This window comes from Phocoena phocoena, chromosome 17 (assembly GCF_963924675.1).
Source record: "Phocoena phocoena chromosome 17, mPhoPho1.1, whole genome shotgun sequence".
NCBI classification, from domain to species: domain Eukaryota; kingdom Metazoa; phylum Chordata; class Mammalia; order Artiodactyla; family Phocoenidae; genus Phocoena; species Phocoena phocoena.
This window is the reverse complement of record NC_089235.1, coordinates 58,120,578-58,139,462: the sequence shown is the minus strand read 5'-3', so window position 1 is coordinate 58,139,462 and position 18,885 is coordinate 58,120,578. Positions and strand designations below refer to the sequence as shown.

The 18,885-nt window shown below is 37.1% G+C and overlaps 1 protein-coding gene across 2 annotated transcripts in view; it reads left to right on the top strand.

The window, feature by feature from the left end:
* The window catches only part of TRPS1 (transcriptional repressor GATA binding 1), a 207,166-nt gene extending 193,010 nt beyond the window's left edge, over positions 1-14,156 (top strand). Inside the window, exons 5-6 of one of the 2 annotated variants that reach the window (XM_065895430.1) lie at positions 8,517-8,639; positions 11,621-14,156. In XM_065895430.1, the coding sequence (XP_065751502.1) occupies positions 8,517-8,639; positions 11,621-12,682 (1,185 nt within the window). In that variant the 3' untranslated portion in view covers positions 12,683-14,156. The remainder of the gene's footprint in view (positions 1-8,516; positions 8,640-11,620) is intronic. The other variant, XM_065895431.1, reaches the window with a different exon arrangement.
* The last annotated feature ends 4,729 nt before the right edge of the window (positions 14,157-18,885 follow it).

The window sequence follows — 18,885 nt, the reverse complement described above, 5'->3', positions numbered from 1 at the left end:
TTCTTATTTTTTGAGACAGCAGGATCAAAACTCAGGCACTGCACCCATCCCCCTTCCCCACCACTACCCCTCCATCAGGCAAGCGCTGTGCTCTTCCTCTGGCTTCGGCTGTATCTACCAACTTCAAAAGTGATCGTTGCCATATCTGATCAAGGATGAGTCATTCCTTTCTGGTACCTCAAAACTTGGATAATTTGATCAGCTGTTATAGGGTGGTTTGAAGAGATAAGGGTTCTTCAAAGCCAAACTATGGTGAAATATTTTTGGTAAAAATTCCCCAATCACTTCTTTAGTAATATGGCCTGAAACATGGTTAAGAACTGTAGCTCTGAAGTGAGGGAGACCTGGGTTTGTATCTTAGCCTGACTATTTAGCAATTGAAAAATATTTGAAAACCTCGGTTTTCTCATCTGTAAAGTGGATAGAATAACAGTAATAATAATAATAATAGTAATAATAATTCCTCTCTCTTAGGATTGTTTTGAAGATGTCAGATAATGAAACTAAGCCTTTAGTATATTATCCTACACAAAATAAATACTTGATAAATATTAGATGCATGATGGTGATTATTTTTAATAAGTACAAAAAGTAGGGACAAAAAGTAGTCAAACAAGAGAATTCTACCAGATAATTGATTCAAAAGTGGTTTTTAGAAAAAGTCTCGTGCTTTTGCCTAGACTTAGAGACAAGGATGTATTTTTTGACTCTAGGTAAGTCAAAGAACCATTCTCAGTCTTTTACCTCACCAGTAAAGTGAGAGAATAATAATCCCTGGTAATTCATTTTGAATCTAAACTGAGGTAACATATGTCAGGAGTTCTTAACCTTGGGATCCATGGGCACTCAGACCCATGTGAAATCTTTGGATACATTTTGTGAAGGACATTCTTTTGAACAGCATGAAGTTTATTTGTAAAATACTTTACATATTTTTTTTAAATTACCTGGGGAGAGTGTCATAAATTTTATCAGAAGAGTTTATAACTTCGAAGAATGTTAAGAACCATTGATATAGACGTAAATGCCTTGAGGGATGGTAACACTTAATGGACCAGCTATTACCTGTTAGCTGATACAAAAAGAATTACTGATTGTTAATTTTCTGTTTCTTTCAAAATGACCATATCACCATCACTATCATAAAACCAATCCTACTTAGGTAATACATAAAATACCTATATTTGTTTCTTAAATTAAACGCTTAGAAACTGAACCTTTTGAACTTTAGGCTTTTTCTAGAAAAGTCCCTATCACCAAGAGTTTTCTATGATGTGAAGAATTCCCATAATAAATGTTTGCTAAATAGACTGTTTAAATAAAATTTGCAATTAATTTATTAAAACAGAACCAATTCTTGTGTTCTCATGCTGCGGTTTACTTAAGAGGTGCTAAAGTTGTTTGTGCCTCCAAAAAGCTTTTTTTTTTTCCTTTTCAGTGTCAGATTTTGGCACTAGCATAGAAGAAGGTCCCTGTAGAAACTCTCTCAGACCATTGTTGTTACTAAAGGAAAGGTGAAAATGGATCTGTGGTGGCAGAAATAGAAGCAGTGAGAGACATGAGCAGTTCTTTTGACAATAATGACTTTCACGTGAAATGGAAAAAGACAGTGTAGACATAAATCTTCAACCATATTTTCAGCTGTCCAAATACATATTGCTATAAAGGCAGAACACTGTTATAGAAACAGCATGGGTTTAGAACTCCAAAGATCTGGATTTTTCTAGTCCTGGTCTGTTACGTAATTCGTGTGTGACATCAGATGTTTATTCATTTACTAAATATGGGGTAAGTCAAAGTATGGAGATGGGGGTCCTTCAGACCTATGTAATGGGTTATATGTGTGATAAATTTCTAAAATCTGAAGATTTGAAGAATCCATATGAACAATTTAAAAGCGTGAGATTTACCTTGGGAACTCTTATTTTCTGCAGTCGCACTCCACGAGTCACCAATTGCATCTCAGAAGAAATGGAGCTGATGTGTTTTAGCATGTCCTGATTTACTGGGCAACTCCCATGTGGTGACGAGTCAGTGGAAAGGTCCTAGGCACATTCGTACCTGGGTACAATGTATGATTACTAGAGTATGAATTGCCTCATGTCCTGGAACAGAAGTTGTTCCATTGCTCCTAGCCAAGGATGTCAGTTTAGTTTACACTGGTCTCCATTAGCTTTGCTGGTGTGTTGAGGAAGTGAATTTAATAAGCCAGGTAAACAGGTTTTGTTTCCAAACTCTGAGATAGGTAATTACAAGATGGATGCTTGGCTGAACCTTGTAGAGTCTCTTCAGTTTTCTGGCAAGAAATCTGAGGGCACGGAGGGCTGTTTTCAAGCAGGCATAGTCTTGCTGTTTCAACTGATTCTTCACGATTTTATTTGAAACAAAAGGCAGCCAAGGCATTAATATCTATTGCTTTTTGTTGGCAGAGCTCTTTCCCTGCTCTTGCTAAAATATTGGCCAGCCCATGCTTCTGATAAAATTCTGGCTATTAATTTAAAGGTGTTCATTGCAAGCCACCATCTGTTTTAAGTGGTTTTAGGTACCACATTCCTTATATTCTGTAGGGTCTATTGGTGTGTAGTTGATAGTCAATTAATTCCTTAATGGGTGGAATTGAGGGAGAGTGGCCTTCTATGTCTCTTAGTGGTGAATAATAGTGATAATGACTAAAATAATATTTATCATTTATTCAACAATTATTGAATGTCTATTATATATGACAGTCATGAGCACATTATTTAGTTTATATCAACTCTGTTGGTGGTTAATAGGGCAAAGTTATTGATAGGACATTATTACTGATGGGACAATAAGCAAGGATCTTGCTTCTGAAATGACTAGACTATTACCTATTTTTATTAAGGAACACAGAGAGTAAGCCCTCTGATTATTAGAGAACTTTCAGCCTTTACATGAGATTTATTCGTGGGAGATGCTTTGGTTTCTCAGGAATGTTTCCATATAATTTACATGAATTAAACTGTCAATGCTTATGAACGATCTCAGTTTGTATCACGTTAACTCAACACGTAGTTAGTTTTTAGCAGATGGTACTGGAAACTGAGAGATTACAGATCATGTCTGCCATATACATCACTGTAACCCCAGCTTCCAGCACAGTGTCAGGCACATGGTGGACATTTAATAATTATTCCCAGAACTGAACTGAATTAAATTTACCACTGAAATTTTATTACTGCAAAGTTGTACCAGAAGGTTCTATCATAGCCATCTGTGCAATTCCCTAGAATGAAGTTTTCAAAGGATTCTTGATATAATCGAATAAACATAGAAATTATTTAAAGAGTTAAAAATACTTGAGGTACCTCCAGACTAACAGCATGTATATCAAATTTCAGATTGATTTGATTTAAAATGGCTAAGATATAAAACCATAAAAAATGTGAGTAAATGCTCTGCCTATCAAGGCTTGTTATGTAATTACATGGTTTCAGTATGGTTCTTATTCGTAGAAAACTATTATAAAGCATCATTTCTGCACAAATAACTCCACTAGTGGGGATTTTTAATATCTTGAAGATGAATATCCATGTCTCTACATGTTAAGCCACTTGAATTAATAATTCAATCAAATTTACTTTTTATTAATCAAATGAATAAGTTCTGTGTTAATAATGACATTTGAAAACCTTAAAAGGTTTCTTTTTGGCTGATCTTCAAATAATAAAATAAAATAAGCAATAAAAACAGATGAACCAGTTTGAAACTTTTTTTCCCATTCTTACTCATTTCTAAAGACACATCTGCGTTTACCAACATATGTGTCAGGGCTCAACTCAGAGGGATCTGGAACTGACTGAGAATTTAAGCAGCATAGAAGCAAAACTTCAGTCAGAAGCTTTGAGAAAAATTTAATGATAGTGATGCCATACAGTGGTTAGCTGTGAACCTAAAGACTAAAGGTTTTTTTAGTTAGTCATTACACTTCTTGGTGTACTCTACAGCAGGCAAAGGAAAACATTACGTTGGATTTAAAGTGTACTTATATTAAAAGATGGGTGTGTCATTTTCTGTTTCAAATCCTGGCATGGATGATTGTCCAAATTCATCACCTAAACTGCTGTTGTGAAAATCAGTATGGTGGTTATAACACATTTGAAACATGGAAAGGAAACAAGTGATCCAAAATTCTCGGTAATTGAAAAGCCCTTGCGAGGCCAGTCACTGGGCTGGCCTCGGAATTCCTTGCAATTAACTGTTCCTACCACTGCCCATCCTTTTTCACACAGGAAGTTACCAGCCAACAGAAATAACATGAAGGCCACACAAATGCAACCTAAAAGTTAGTGGGCAAACTATTTAAACTTGAAGTTAAAAGCAATCCGTTCCTTGTTGATTCCAGAATTCCTTCTGTAGAAGTTTGCAGTTGAGATGACTTTCGGGTAGATTTGGGTTCTCGGCCGAGCTTCCTTCACTCTTGCCCTCTGTTGACACCACATAGAAGCAGAAGGTGCACTTAGAGAAGGCCCGGGGCAGAGGATGCTATGACTGTGTGTGGCTTTGGATGTGTAAAGGACAGCTTTCCTTCAGCCTGAAAGGAGCACCTATCAAGTATGCCACCGGTGTTACCCACTGACTACTTATTCCTATCATTTCCTCTCCCAGAAGTGTGCTTATCCATATCACTCAATTCTCCTCTCTCCTGCACAAAGTCATGGAGGTACAAATTCTTATCATCTCTTAAAAACAGCCTGTAGGAAAAGGAGAAACAATTTATTATTTAAAACATACACACGCGCACATAGAACCATCAGCAATGCATGACTCTTGTGATGCATATACAGGAGAGTTGCAGCTCTGTTCTACCTGACCTTGTATCCTCAGGACATAGCAAGTATCTGGCTTCAGCTATTTCTCAAAAATAAGTGTGGGATGTAGGACTGGAAAATTAACTCTCTTGATTTTATTGTCTACAACCTCATTAGCCCTCTCTGACCAACTGAAGATAGATTTGTCAATCCAAAGGGGAGACATTTCAAAGGAATATTTTTTAAAAACTTTTTTTTTTCAAAAACGAGTGATGACTAGTGATAAAAAAAATAGCAAGAGAGATTATTTTCAACTTCATGAATGTTTAGCTGCTCAAGACAGAGAGCACTGTCCTAGGTGCTTATTACTTAGACTGTTTGATGACTGTTAAGAGACACGATTTCTGTCTTTAACATAGTACAAAGGAGAATGACAAAATATTTTAAAACTCTGTTATACCTGATAAACTGTGAATGAAATAAGATCTTTAGTGCCTTTCTTTCTCTTTAACAAGTTCATTGTTAAAAAGTGGGGCAGGGGAAACTCCTATTCTGCTTCCTTCGCCAGCAGACTGCCTCTCAGCACTTGATTGGGCTAAGGATGTTGGTGACTTCGGAATAAATGCCATACTCCATCCAGCCAGGTTCTCACTGTGGGTCAGGGCTCTCATCTGCGGTGTGATTTAGAGAGATGTGGCACGGTCTACAACTCTGTGCTCACACAACTAAGGATATTGCCCACTTCTCCCACCTTCTCTGTTGCTTCCAGTAATTCCAAGTGCATCAAACATAAGGTTCTACAGTGCTCACCAAAGTGATACATTTGTTTAGATTGGAGGTAACTTACTATGTGAAATATTTCTCACCTACCTCCCACTCTCCTCCCGCACACAAGCAGGCCCCTGTTGAATTCTAGGTGTGAACACCTAGACATTTCACTCTGACTCAACTTTCCATTCTCATATTTGATAAGATTGGCACAAATAAAATACATGTGATTATACCCAACTATATGCTTTAAGCATATCTAAAATGTGCAATAAGTAGATTCAGGAGATATAAACGAAACCACAAAATATTTTTCTCTTACAAAAGAAATACAATTGAATCCCCTTGATGGATAGCTAACTTGAGCGCCTGCTACATACCTGGCATTGTTTTATTACGTCCATTTGTCTACATTAATACTCACAGCAGCTCGCACTTTAAAGACGAGGAAACTTAAGCATTGCCAGGTTAAGTAACTTGCCCAAAATTGCAGCCAGCAACTCAAGACAGAGACATGTTTTGAGTACAAGTTGTCTGACTCCTAAATCTGATTATTAACCCCCCCCCATGCCATACTGACTCCGAGTAAGTGAATCCAGAGGACTCCTGATGTATTTAAATAAGATATGGTTTACCTAAAATATACCAGCCTTTATTGGAGCCTAAGTGCTGCTTAAAGCAAGATACGCCTGTGGAAACCAGTCCTGTAATTTCAGGATTTTCCCTCGAACTAATGAAGGGCATTTTCTCTGCAAGAGAATTAAGCACAAGTTGTGCAAGGATTGAAGCGTTCTCTGAAACCAGGATTACACCCACTTTGGCATGCTGTGTCAAGCAGCCAGGGCACAAGGAAAGAAAAGCAGGCTGCAGTGAATGGTTGTACATTCAGATTTGAGCCTCAGCCATATATGTGGGTCAGTTTCCAAATGGACATTTACATTGCCTTTACACGGATCAAACTGGTGTTTATTTGCAAAACGTGTTATTTCGATCTCGGAAAAAAAGACAGCATGGCCCCAGGGAGTTTTCACAATTATAACCGAACTAGGCTCCCCGACTTACCTCGGATAAAGGGGGCCCCCAGAGTGTTTGATAAACACAACCTCTAATAGATCGTTGATTTGGGGGAAACGGCAGTCTGTACTTTTGCAGTAGGTCCCAATTTGGACTTTGAGGGCTAACACCCAACTTTTGTGCTGCTCTTATTGAGACTGAGAAATTTATGATACATTCCTGCCCTGATTTGGGGTGGGGGGAGTAAAGAAAAAAGGGGAGCCAGAGATTATCTTTGTGAAAAACCCTAGCTTATATTACATCACTTAAAGTAGCCCAACCTGCTACACTAATGAAATTGTGTTCTTGGTTGAAAAGGACAATCGTTAGCCTGACTTTGTGTTCACTAAAAACATTCCCCCAATCTTGTTAAATTATTGCTCTCATTTCAGATTTTTATGGCTGTGCACCTTACCAGTCCTCATCTCTTTACGTTTCATTCATTTTCTTTGTATTGGTGATTAATGGAGGATGTTGAATGTTAGAGTGAGCAGGCATCAGCAGTTGCAAGATCATAATTAGTTTAGCTGACGAGGGCCTCTGATAGCACTTGCATCTGGATGGAAAAATTACCCTATAGGGAACTGGCTGCTCACCAGGTCTTTTTAGTGATACATTGTGAAACACCCGATGAATCAAATGCCCTTTCAATGCCAAGAAAGTGTTCCAGTCTTGAAGCCAAAATTATGTCTGCAGAAAGCTTTCCATTTGAAATGTATCAGAGTACAATTATAACCATTGTATTTTCTTGGCAGGGATACCACTCGTCTACAGTATGGACTCAAGTTAAATAAATTGCCTAAATTTTATGAATCCCTGAAATTTTGACTTATGGTGTTTGTAATTTTAAATTTACAACAGAATTGGGCTCCAGCAAGACTTTTTCCACTCCTTATCTAACACGCATATTTTATCATTAAAGGCTTTACTTCCTAGAGAAAGGAGAGCAGAGTTGCAATTCAGGCTCTTTTTTTTTTTTTTTTTCAGCAAGAGAGTTCCATTTCCTGCCTGTTAGTATTTGCGCCCACAAACACAGCCTGACTTTTGTTTCAATGAGAAGTTTAATGGAATCATTACTTGATAGCAAGAATGGAACAAACAGTACTAATGATCTACTTTCAAATATTCTTGGATTATTTTTGAATCTGGTGACTAGAGAATTCAGCCCACTAAAATCAATTTGTGTTCAGAAATGCTTGTGATTTCCAAGTCTGAGTCAAATAAAATAAATAAATAGCCATTGATGGGACTATGTTGTCTGGCTTAAGTAGGCCCCTCGTAAGGATTCTCATTAGTAATACTGTACTTCTAGTTGGCAGAAGTTTCTACTATTCCTCTCAGCTTTGGGAGAGAGAGGGTGTGTTCTCTTTCAGATTTTACAATTGCAAACCAAAAATTAGAACTGAGTGTCTTACAGTCTCTTAATACTTACGTTACATGAATGACATCCAAAAAGACACACATCAGGTTTAATTGTAAGTGGTTTACATGCTGCATTTATTCCAAGCTTGACTATATTTTAAAGCTCAGGTAGACTGTGCTCCTCCCTTTCCAGAGTATATTAAACATATTGCCAGGCTCTGTCTTTTGACTTTTGTTTTGACACTTTTAAAAGGTATATTTTAGGGTTCAGCATTTAGGAACCATCATGAAAGGCACAAAACCCGAAGTTCAAAAAGTTAAAGCTGTTTCTGTGAAAGGCCTTTGGTGTTGCACACACCTCATCCATCACTGTACGGTTAATTATAATGAAAATCAGTGGTGCCTATTAAACACAATTGAACCTGACCTCATTATGGGCAGTGTGGTTTTATACTGTCATTGTTGCTAGTCTAAAGACAAAACTCCTGGGTTGATTTGGTCTAACTCCGCGGATCATGTGACTCACCTCTGACCTTGTGTCTTTTTTTTTTCCCATTTCAGAGGCGTAGAGGCTCGGGTGTTTTTTGTGCCAATTGCTTGACCACAAAGACCTCTCTCTGGCGAAAGAATGCAAATGGCGGATATGTATGCAACGCGTGTGGCCTCTACCAGAAGCTTCACTCGGTAAGAACTTGTTAGACTGTTTCAGGAAAAGCTTTATAAAGCACCCTGGTCTGTGGCATGATAAGTTCCATTCCCTGGCTTGCAGTGCCTGCCCCTGCAGAGTTTAATGCAGTCGCTTTGAGTGCACATGTGATTTATGGTGGACCGGCCTTAGATGTTATGGGGAGATACATTTGAGATCATCAGTAATGCATTATGCTTCTTTTGATATAAAAGAGGAAAATGATTGATTTCTGGGAACGTCACATAACAGATAGTTGAACAAGTGGTTATCAGAATTCAGTGAAATTAATTTAGGTAGAAAGGAGAAACTTCAAAAATTCAGAAGTACATACAAATTTTAAAATAAAAAGGGGTTCTCTCCCATGTTCATTATAAAATCTAGGGCAGGGGAAAAATGCTTATTTTCCAGTTTACAATTGGAATTTGCAAGTGTCATTTGGGCTGCTTTGGGGGCTGGAAGTTGGACCCGTTCAGAAGAGTGGTTCTAAACTGGGACCCAGGATGCCAGCGCTCTACAGTGCTTCCAGTGGTACCTGAGGGCTTGCAGAGCACACAGCAGAGCAAGATGCAAAAGTGCTTTATGTTTTAAGATCTCCAGCTGACTAATTTCTAGGGCTCTCTGAGGTACCTCAGTTATTTCTAACCAAATTTTAGGTGAAATCCTCTAATAAAATTTAAACTCACAAATCTCCCATCTTTATATGTATTTGACTTCTTGAGGATATTTTTTTAGTTTAGATAGTTTATCTGCTGACCAGAGCTGCCTTTAAAAATAGGAATGCCCCATGTAGTAAGCAGAAATCTATTTCCCTCTGCCGTTTTCATTTTGTTTGGCATTTTACCACAGCTCTTAGCACCGGCCAATGAATAGATCACAGCTACGGAGAATATAATTTTAGACAAAAGGTCCTCCTAAGTGGACCGTTGGAAGCACTCTTTTAAAAAATGCATGCTGCCAACAATGCTAATTGGTAGTAAACTGTAAAAACCTTAGTTATTAGCATGGAGCTAATAGAAGGATTCCCCACCCCGTGACACACACACACACACACACCACCATCACCTTACTTTTTCTTAAACTTCACCACTTAAGCACAACAATAAGCTTCCATTCAATGGGTACTGACATTAATAATTTTAATTGAACTCAGGCCAGTCAAAGGCCAAAAATTAATTAAACTGCTGCTCTTCCAGGTTATGGTAATTTAACAACTGCAATATAAACTAAACTTTTTTTTACAATTACTTTAATATTCATCTCTCCAGAGATGAGATGTTTTCAATTCTGAGGTTTTTTAAAATCACAGATTTAAACACATAAAGGTTATACCCACATTTCATGTCAAAGACTGCCACAAAAATTATGAAAGTTTAAAAAAGGTATTAATGCATATTTCAGATTTCTTTAGAGGACAGAGATTAACTACTGCATATTTTTATAATATGAATGTGAGCTCTTTATAAACCTGAAATTCTGAACAAAGTAAATAAACAGGGAATATCCAAGGGGATATGGCATTTTCATTCTGAAATGAATAATCTGATTGTCAGTAACAAGTGTGTTATCCTTTTTCCTTCAAAATATCTCTGTGACAATAAAAACATTGCAAAACGTTTTGTATTTTGTTTAACATATAAAAAGTACGCTCTTGCATTGAGGTGCCTCCTTTCTAGGTATAATTCACGAGTTACGTATTGTTTATATTCATATTTTATGTAGAGATTACTTCTTGATTTCAGTAATCTTTTAGAAAAATCAGATTTTAGCCCATTTAAAGATTCTCCTAAATTTTTCATCTGTAAATATGCATTGATTTATTAAACATATTCTCTTGATTTTATAAATCAAAATTAGAGCTCTTACTGCAAGTAAAGTTTTTATTATAGTCTTATCTATGGATTTGAGTCATGTAATATAAACACCTGTTGACCATGTACATAAATACGAACCATATAATACTTAAGCTGAGTGAAAGTCAGCATTCTATTTAAGTACAGAGTAGACTGACAGATAGGATATTTGTACCGAGCCTACAAATAAATTTAGATCGTCAACAGAAAACAAATGCTTCACCTGTTAACAAGTAAAATCTTTCATAGTGAGTACTTGTATAATTAAAGGGAAAAAAAAGCGAGAGATTTTTTAAAAAACCTCTCACTGATAATGGCTTTGATTACCTGATATCTTTCCTTACAATTCTGTCAGTTTGTCTTTGATTATTTATGTTCTGATGTTTAATATTCTATATTTAGTCAGCTGGGGCTGGCATAACAAAATACCATAGACTGGGTGGCTTAAACAGCAGACATTTATTTTCACACAGTTCTGGAGGCCGGAAGTCTGATATTAGGGTGCCATCCTGGCTGGGTTCTGGTGAGAGCTCTCTTCCTGGCTTGTAGAAGGCTGCCTTCTCACTGTGTCCTCATTTAACCATATTTACCTCCTAAAGGCCTTATCTTCAGCTACAGTCACATTGGGGTTAGAGCTTCAACCTATGAATTGTAGGAGGGGTGGGGAGAGGGGGACACAATTCAGACTGCAGCCATGTATCACTTTTCCACAGTTGTCATCAAAACCTATCTCCCATGTTACTATGTTGACATCTTGGTGCATGACTCCAAAAGTTGAGAATATTTCAGAAAAATCACATTTCTTCAAGTAACTTTAAACACTGTTTTATCACGAAGTAATGCAATTCCAAAATCTGTTGAGTTTGGAAAAGCTGTTTCCAAGTAGATTAAAGTTTTTCAGTCCTCCCTGTAAAGATGGGCATGATTTAATTAGGGTAAAAGAATGTGCTTTGGTTACTTCCTCTGATCCTGCTTAGGGCAAAAGGAGGAGATTTAGTAAATCTATAACGTAAAGCCTATCTTTGCTTTGAACTTAAGCATGGTTTATATTTGTGAGGAATTGTTAATGCATTTTAATGTGTTTTTTAATGTTTTCCTTTTATGTATTGTGTGTGTGTTCCCCGCAGACTCCCAGGCCTTTAAACATCATTAAACAAAACAACGGTGAGCAGATTATTAGGAGAAGAACAAGAAAGCGCCTTAACCCAGAGGCACTTCAGGCCGAGCAGCTCAACAAACAGCAGAGGGCCGGCAGTGAAGAGCAAGCCAATGGCAGCCCCTTAGAGAGGCGCTCAGACGATCACTTAACTGAAGGTCACCAGCGAGAAATTCCGCTCCCCAGCCTGAGTAAATACGAAGCCCAGGGTTCATTGACTAAAAGCCATTCTGCTCAGCAGCCAGTCTTGGTCAGCCAAACTCTGGATATTCACAAAAGGATGCAACCTTTGCACATTCAGATAAAAAGTCCTCAGGAAAGTACTGGAGACCCAGGAAATAGTTCATCCGTATCTGAAGGGAAAGGAAGTTCTGAGAGAGGCAGTCCCATAGAAAAGTACATGAGACCCGCGAAGCACCCAAATTATTCACCACCAGGCAGCCCTATCGAAAAGTACCAGTACCCCCTTTTTGGACTTCCCTTTGTACATAATGACTTCCAGAGTGAAGCTGATTGGCTGCGGTTCTGGAGTAAATATAAGCTCTCCGTTCCTGGGAATCCGCACTACTTGAGTCACGTGCCTGGCCTACCAAATCCTTGCCAAAACTATGTGCCTTACCCCACCTTCAATCTGCCTCCTCACTTTTCAGCTGTTGGATCAGACAATGACATTCCTCTAGATTTGGCGATCAAGCATTCCAGACCTGGGCCAACTGCAAACGGTGCCTCCAAGGAGAAAACGAAGGCGCCATCAAATGTAAAAAACGAAGGTCCCTTGAATGGAGTAAAAACAGAGAAAGTTGATAGAAGTACTCAAGATGAACTTTCAACAAAATGTGTGCACTGTGGCATTGTCTTTCTGGATGAAGTGATGTATGCTTTGCATATGAGTTGCCATGGTGACAGTGGACCTTTCCAGTGCAGCATATGCCAGCATCTTTGCACGGACAAATATGACTTCACAACTCATATCCAGAGGGGCCTGCATAGGAACAATGCACAAGTGGAAAAAAATGGAAAACCTAAAGAGTAAAACCTTAGCACTTAGCACAATTAAATAGAAATAGGTTTTCTTGATGGGAATTCAATAGCTTGTAATGTCTTATGAAGACCTATTTAAAAAAAAAATACTTCATAGAGCCTGCCTTATCCAACATGAAATTCCCTTCTCTTATTATTCTTTCTTTTGATGAGTAGGTTACCAAGATTAAAAAGTGAGACAAATGGTCAGTGAGAAAAAAATGGAAGATGGTATATAGTCCTGTTTAGAACCTAGTGGGTCAGAACCATCTTGGTGAATGTGTACTATGGAAACCATCCATAAGAAGTATCACCGGACTATAATTATTACGTTTGTAAAGAAAGAGATCAAAGCTGTCTAGAATTTGGAAGGGTTTACATATTATGATTCTAAAGCAGTATTGGGCTGGCCATTGGCCCATTTGTTCAAAACCCGTAAATTGTTGCCTCAATTTCGAAATGTCTTGAAATCCTAGGCAGATGAGGAGAAATCTAATCTCCAGGGCAGTGAAAGGAAAATGGCACCCTCCTGGATGAGAATCCTCTCATTGATCATGTTTCGAATTTAGACCTAGAAATGCGAGCTGTGGTTAGGCTTGGGGAGAGAGCAGCGGGAAAAGTGACAATGATTTTGGCCAGCCCTGCCTGTACATACACATGCACACCCTCTCTGATATTTTTGTCCTTTAGATGTTCAAATACTCCTTTCAAAAATAGTCCTCGTGTTTGCAATTTAGGTTCATTTTGTCCAAATATATATGCATTTTTAAAAGCAATGTCCTCAGTGCTTACGTAGTAATTTTATTTTAGCCAGATCTTTTCTTTCTTGTTTGTGATGAACCAGTTTGGGTTTGTTTTTTAAGCTTCCTCTTGGTCACTAATCTCACTTGGCACGTTCTAACTAAAGGGATCCCCTCAGTTCAAAAGACTAGATGGATACAAAAGTTCAGACCATGGGCTTCATTGGTTTAGAACACATGGTATTTCTCCACAAGGTAACCTGCTGTATTTATTTATTTTCTTTTGGTTTAAGATTAATTTCCAAACTTTGTGGTCAGGCAGCGTCTAAAGTCACGTTACCACAGACTGACAGTTGGTATATGTACCAATCAATCCCTTCATTAGATTTATACAGGTTTAGTTAAGTAGCATTAAATAGGATTCTTAGAAGTTTGCTCTTCATAGTACTTTTAATACATAAGGCTTTGTAAAACTATCCATGAAGGGAAAGCCTCAGCATAACTGCTCAGGGAAATAGGGCTAAATAACTGAACATTAAATAATTGGTTAAAGGTGCTGTTAGTCGAGCCTCAATGCTTGCTACACAGATGTATGTACAAGGACTGACTTTAATAATTTGCATTATATTGTCCCAACCAGTAGTTTATTTTTTGCCACGGAGATGTAGAAGATATTACAAGCTACTGGATGCACTGTCAGATTAACTTATTTCATTAAAGAAGTTGGGAGAACAAATAGGAAAAAAAAAACCTTATTTTTCTAGTAAATATTAATGTATTACATTTCAAATAATGGTGCCTGACATATTGAATAATTATTTTCTACAGTGTACGTATGCAACAAAGATATTCCATCATGCATTAGAGTCAGTTCTGGCTCTGCCTAGCTGTTTACATTTGCAAATGTAGCAAACAAGGTAATGAAGCAACTATTTCTATTGCGGTAGATATCTTTGTGTGTGTGTGTGTGTGTGTGTGTGTGTGTGTGTGTGTGTGTGCATTAAAGTTGTAAACGGTAACATGAAACAAATGAAAGTTCTTGATATAATGGTATGGCAAACAAGAAGGAAATAAAAATATTTTTATGCCTACTTAGGAAAAAAAGGGTAGCACTATTCATTCCAAGTACTTTTTTTTTTTTAATTTTTAAGCTCTTAACTCACATTGTTATGCTTAAAGTGATAAACATATATCCTCTTTTTATTGCTTTGTCTATGTTTCAGATGACACATTTCAGAAATTATTTTGATAAGTGCTGCTGGAATCTGCAGCACTGATGTTTTTATTGCATTCTGTAGTCGCGTTTGCACTCCATTTTTACATTAATTCGCAGTTGCTTTGTATTGTTTTGTTTTGTTTGGGTTTTGTTTCTTTTTCACAGTGCCAGGTCTTCGTTTCTTTAAATGGATGCCAGGTAGAGTTCAACCAGTTTGTGACTGTTGTAGTGAATGAAGTTAAAAATGTCTGTCTGATGTTGTGTTGTCATCGCCATTCTTGCATTTTCATTTTCATGTTTAAAAAAAAGAAAAGAGAGAGAGAGAGAGAGAGAGAGAGAAAGAAATCAGGACTAAGCCTTCTGCTTCAGTTTCATTTTTAAAGGGTCCTATTCCGATCTTACCTGTCAAGTAGCTCTAATATAATTCACATGAACTGAGATAGAGAGGTGGAATGAGGGGCTTGGACATTCAAATTATGTGATGTCATTTATCTTTCTTAGGAATTTTGATAAATGCATCTCAAAATGTACAGGCAGATTGGAGAGGTGACAATTAAAGATCTAAACGAGGAGATTTCCCAAACAACAAACGTATATTTAATTTTTTTAGTGAAAGGACTAGAAACAAAGTGCACTGTGGCAATCTGCAAGTAACATGATATGTGGACTGCTCAAATCAGAAAATACCCGAAGTTTGGTCAACTTGGGTAGTAGTACAGGTATGACTTTTTGGGCAAAACTACTCCTTAAGCAGTTTCTCCAGTGTGTTTCTCAGACACAAATAGGTTGTTCTTTTTTGGTATATATGTCTTTTTTTTTAACCTGTTTTTGTTTTTATTTTTCTCAGACAGACAAGTAGTAACGGTTAGCAATGGAAATACATATCACTGTTCTTGGAATATTTATGGTCAGTCTACTTTTGGTAGAATATTCTTAGATAGCATTGACACAATAGATCTTATTCCGTATTCCTTTATTATTGATTATTTTATTTTTTCCCATGTTTTGATGGGGAAGAGGTTGGGCTATTAAAAAAGATGAAAATTTATCACAACACTAAAATACCTCTTATTTTTTTGACTTATGAAAGCCTTCGTTCCAGCTCTCAAAATACATTACAAAACTGATCGGTTAGTGTCTTTATTTTTATTTGGGTTTAAGATTTCGGAATCATTTTGTCTTAAATTATGATTTTAAATGAGCTGTTTAGGTACTTAACATTTTTTTTTTTTTTTTTGAGGACTTTCAAAATGACTTAGGAATTTTCCCTCTCGGAAAAGGCTTTCCCTATGATAAAAACTATACGCCAGCTAAAATTGTATGTCATTTAAAAACTGTGAGTCTTTTAAAAGTACACGTCCATATTCGGAGTTGGGCTTTGGATCAAACTTTAGGCCAAAAGCAGCTCATGCGTTCTCATTTTCCTTTTTCTCACTCCTTCTCTCTTCACCTCTCACCCATATATTCATATTGTTGTTTGGGATAGAAAAATCATAAAGCGCCAGCCCACCTCAGAAGATTGTGGACTGACAGACACTACTCAGTACTCTTAAGTATATGAGAAAAGGATGGAGCTCTCACAGTTAACACGTTAACTCTGTAGTTCAAAAGGAAAAGAGTGTGCCCATTCTTTCTATATGACATACTGAGATGTTCTTTTAAAAAATCAACTTTTAAGATAGTGATGTTTTCTTCTAAACTGTTCTCTTTTAGTAAAGGTAGTTTTTAGAAAGCAAGCATGGGGATTTTTTCTAAGGTAACATTAATGAGAAGAAGAAAAAAGTGATGATCTTAACAGCTCTTTGTTGAAGCCTGTGGTAGCACATTACGTTTATGATTGCACATAATCTATGATGATCCAATGCAAATACAGCTCCAAAAATATTAAATGTATATGTTTTTTAAAATGCCTGAGGATATATGTTTTTCTTAATTAATTGAAGAGCATCAGTACTGCTACCAAAATAATGATTAGCCTCCTCCTGTGTGGCAACGAAACATCACCAGGTGACCTGTCTTAAGACCTCTGAATTGCCTGCCTGTTTAGTAAGTGAACATGAACACAATTCTAGAGAGAGAAGATCTGACAACCCGCGGTGGAAGCATGCAGAAGCTGGTGGTCAGCTTCTGTGCCATATGCCAGCTTTTTGCCTAAAGTTTACTTTGAGCTCACAGCTTCCTGTGTTTGGGTTGAGAGCCACGACAAAAAAAAATGCACGGCATCTTTGGTGAGTGAGTAGGTGAAAGCTTGCTGACTGTCCTAGATCACAGGAGAAAATGGAGGAATTGAAATCCAACCTGAATATGAGACTAAAGATGCTAACCAAAGGTAGGTACTACTAAGTGGAATTCTATTAGCAGGCAACTGTAAATGAGAAGAGGATAGAAAGACATGCACTGGGACTTGGAAGGGCTGTGTTATTTTCCCAAAGAAAGACTTGGCCAAGGGCAGAAGGCATGGCTTCTTTGCAGTGCACTTCCTTTTGGTTTTCAGTTAGCGTTTCATAGACAGTGGACCCACGTGTTCCTGCTAGCGGTCGATGGTTTAGAAAGCATCAACAGTTATCTGCAGTAATTAGGACCTATGGAAGATGCTAGGTTGAAGTGTGTCAAGTCAGGGATGAAGAAAATGTGAAATTCAACATTGGTCCGCACATGGAAACTGGATAATGTATGCTCACATGTTGTTCTCTTGAAAAGTAGAGCTAGAAGCTTCACTCCGTCCTACACCAGAGAAAAGCAGGAGTAACTTTACAAGGAAATAACGTTTAGCCTTTCTTCATCAGAGAAAATGGTCCCTCAAGACCCATGAGTCCCAAAACTGTATACTGATTTCTACCCCTGGTTTTTTTTTAATTGTATGACCTGCAACAAATCACTTTTTTCTTTTTGTGCCTCAGGTTCCTCACCTGTAAAATGGAAAAAAAAATATATTAATAATAATAATATTAATAATAATAATAATAATGGTAATGTAGTACTTGTTTGTAAAGCACTTTGAGATCCTTGGTTGAAAGGCACCATGGGAGTGCCAAGTATTATTATATGGCCAAGGGGCTTATTTAAACTCTCAGTTCCCAAGGGCCAGGAAAGGTTGGGGTCATTTTTATTAAATATGAGCTGTAAATATCATAATTAGGCAGCCTATAGCGTTGACTATGAAGAGGCAAAACTATTACAAGGCTGATAAAACCATAGTTTCTTAATGGCTACCAAGAGGGCAAGTATCACAATAAGAAATGCCAAATTCCTTTGGGTGACAACATGAATAATTTGGGGGGGTGGGATGGGATGGGAAACATCTCAAAATGCCGATGTAAAATTCACCTACAGCAATATTCACCAGCAGAATATGTCTTTCATATGGAATGATTTCATGTTGCTAAGAAAAAATTCAATTTGTAGTCCTGATTTGAATACTAGAATGTTGGCTATAATAGTTCTGTTCTTACAACACATGGAATTTTTTTTGTTTTATTTAATTTTGTTTTCATAGTGCATGTTCATTTCTACTCACAAACATGTTCTTGGTGTATTTCTTATGCAAACAATCTTCAGGCAGCAAAGATGTCTGTTACATCTAAACTTGAATAATAAAGTTTTACCACCAGTTATACATAATGGTGTTGGTATGTTTTATATGGATTCACTTTCATCCATGTAGCAGTAGGAAGTTCAGACCATTGTAACATACAGACAGGTTCTGATGAATTGAGGCGGTGAAATCAAATCACCGTTTTCAAAACAGTATGACTAAGATTGAAAAAGCCTGGATTCTCTCAACTTGTTTTATTTTGCTTTGCTTTTTTTTTTTCCTTTAACCAATCAATCTCTTATTGATAGATTTTGTGTAAAAAAAATTATACAACTTTTCTTTAGGAAGATTAACAATAAAAATTGTGTTTATTTCAAAAACATTTATTGAGTATCACGTATTGAGTGTCGAGTATTGGGAAATGATTGTTACAATATGTAAAAAATCCCGCTTTTGAAGTCTAAGTTTGAATTCAATTTAGTATACCCACATGAATATGATGTGAAGATCTTGATAAATCATCTCAAGAAGTTTATGTTAATATATTACACGCCTTGTGTGTTGCCTTAAGATGAAATTAATCAGAGAGGTTTCCGGAAGGTTGATTTTGAAAGAGGGAAGAGGCAGAAGAAAACTAGGTAGGCAAAGAAGACTCACCCAAATGTTTATGACCAGAAGGAAAAACACAAAAAGCACAGGACGTAAAGTATATAAATAACTCCTTG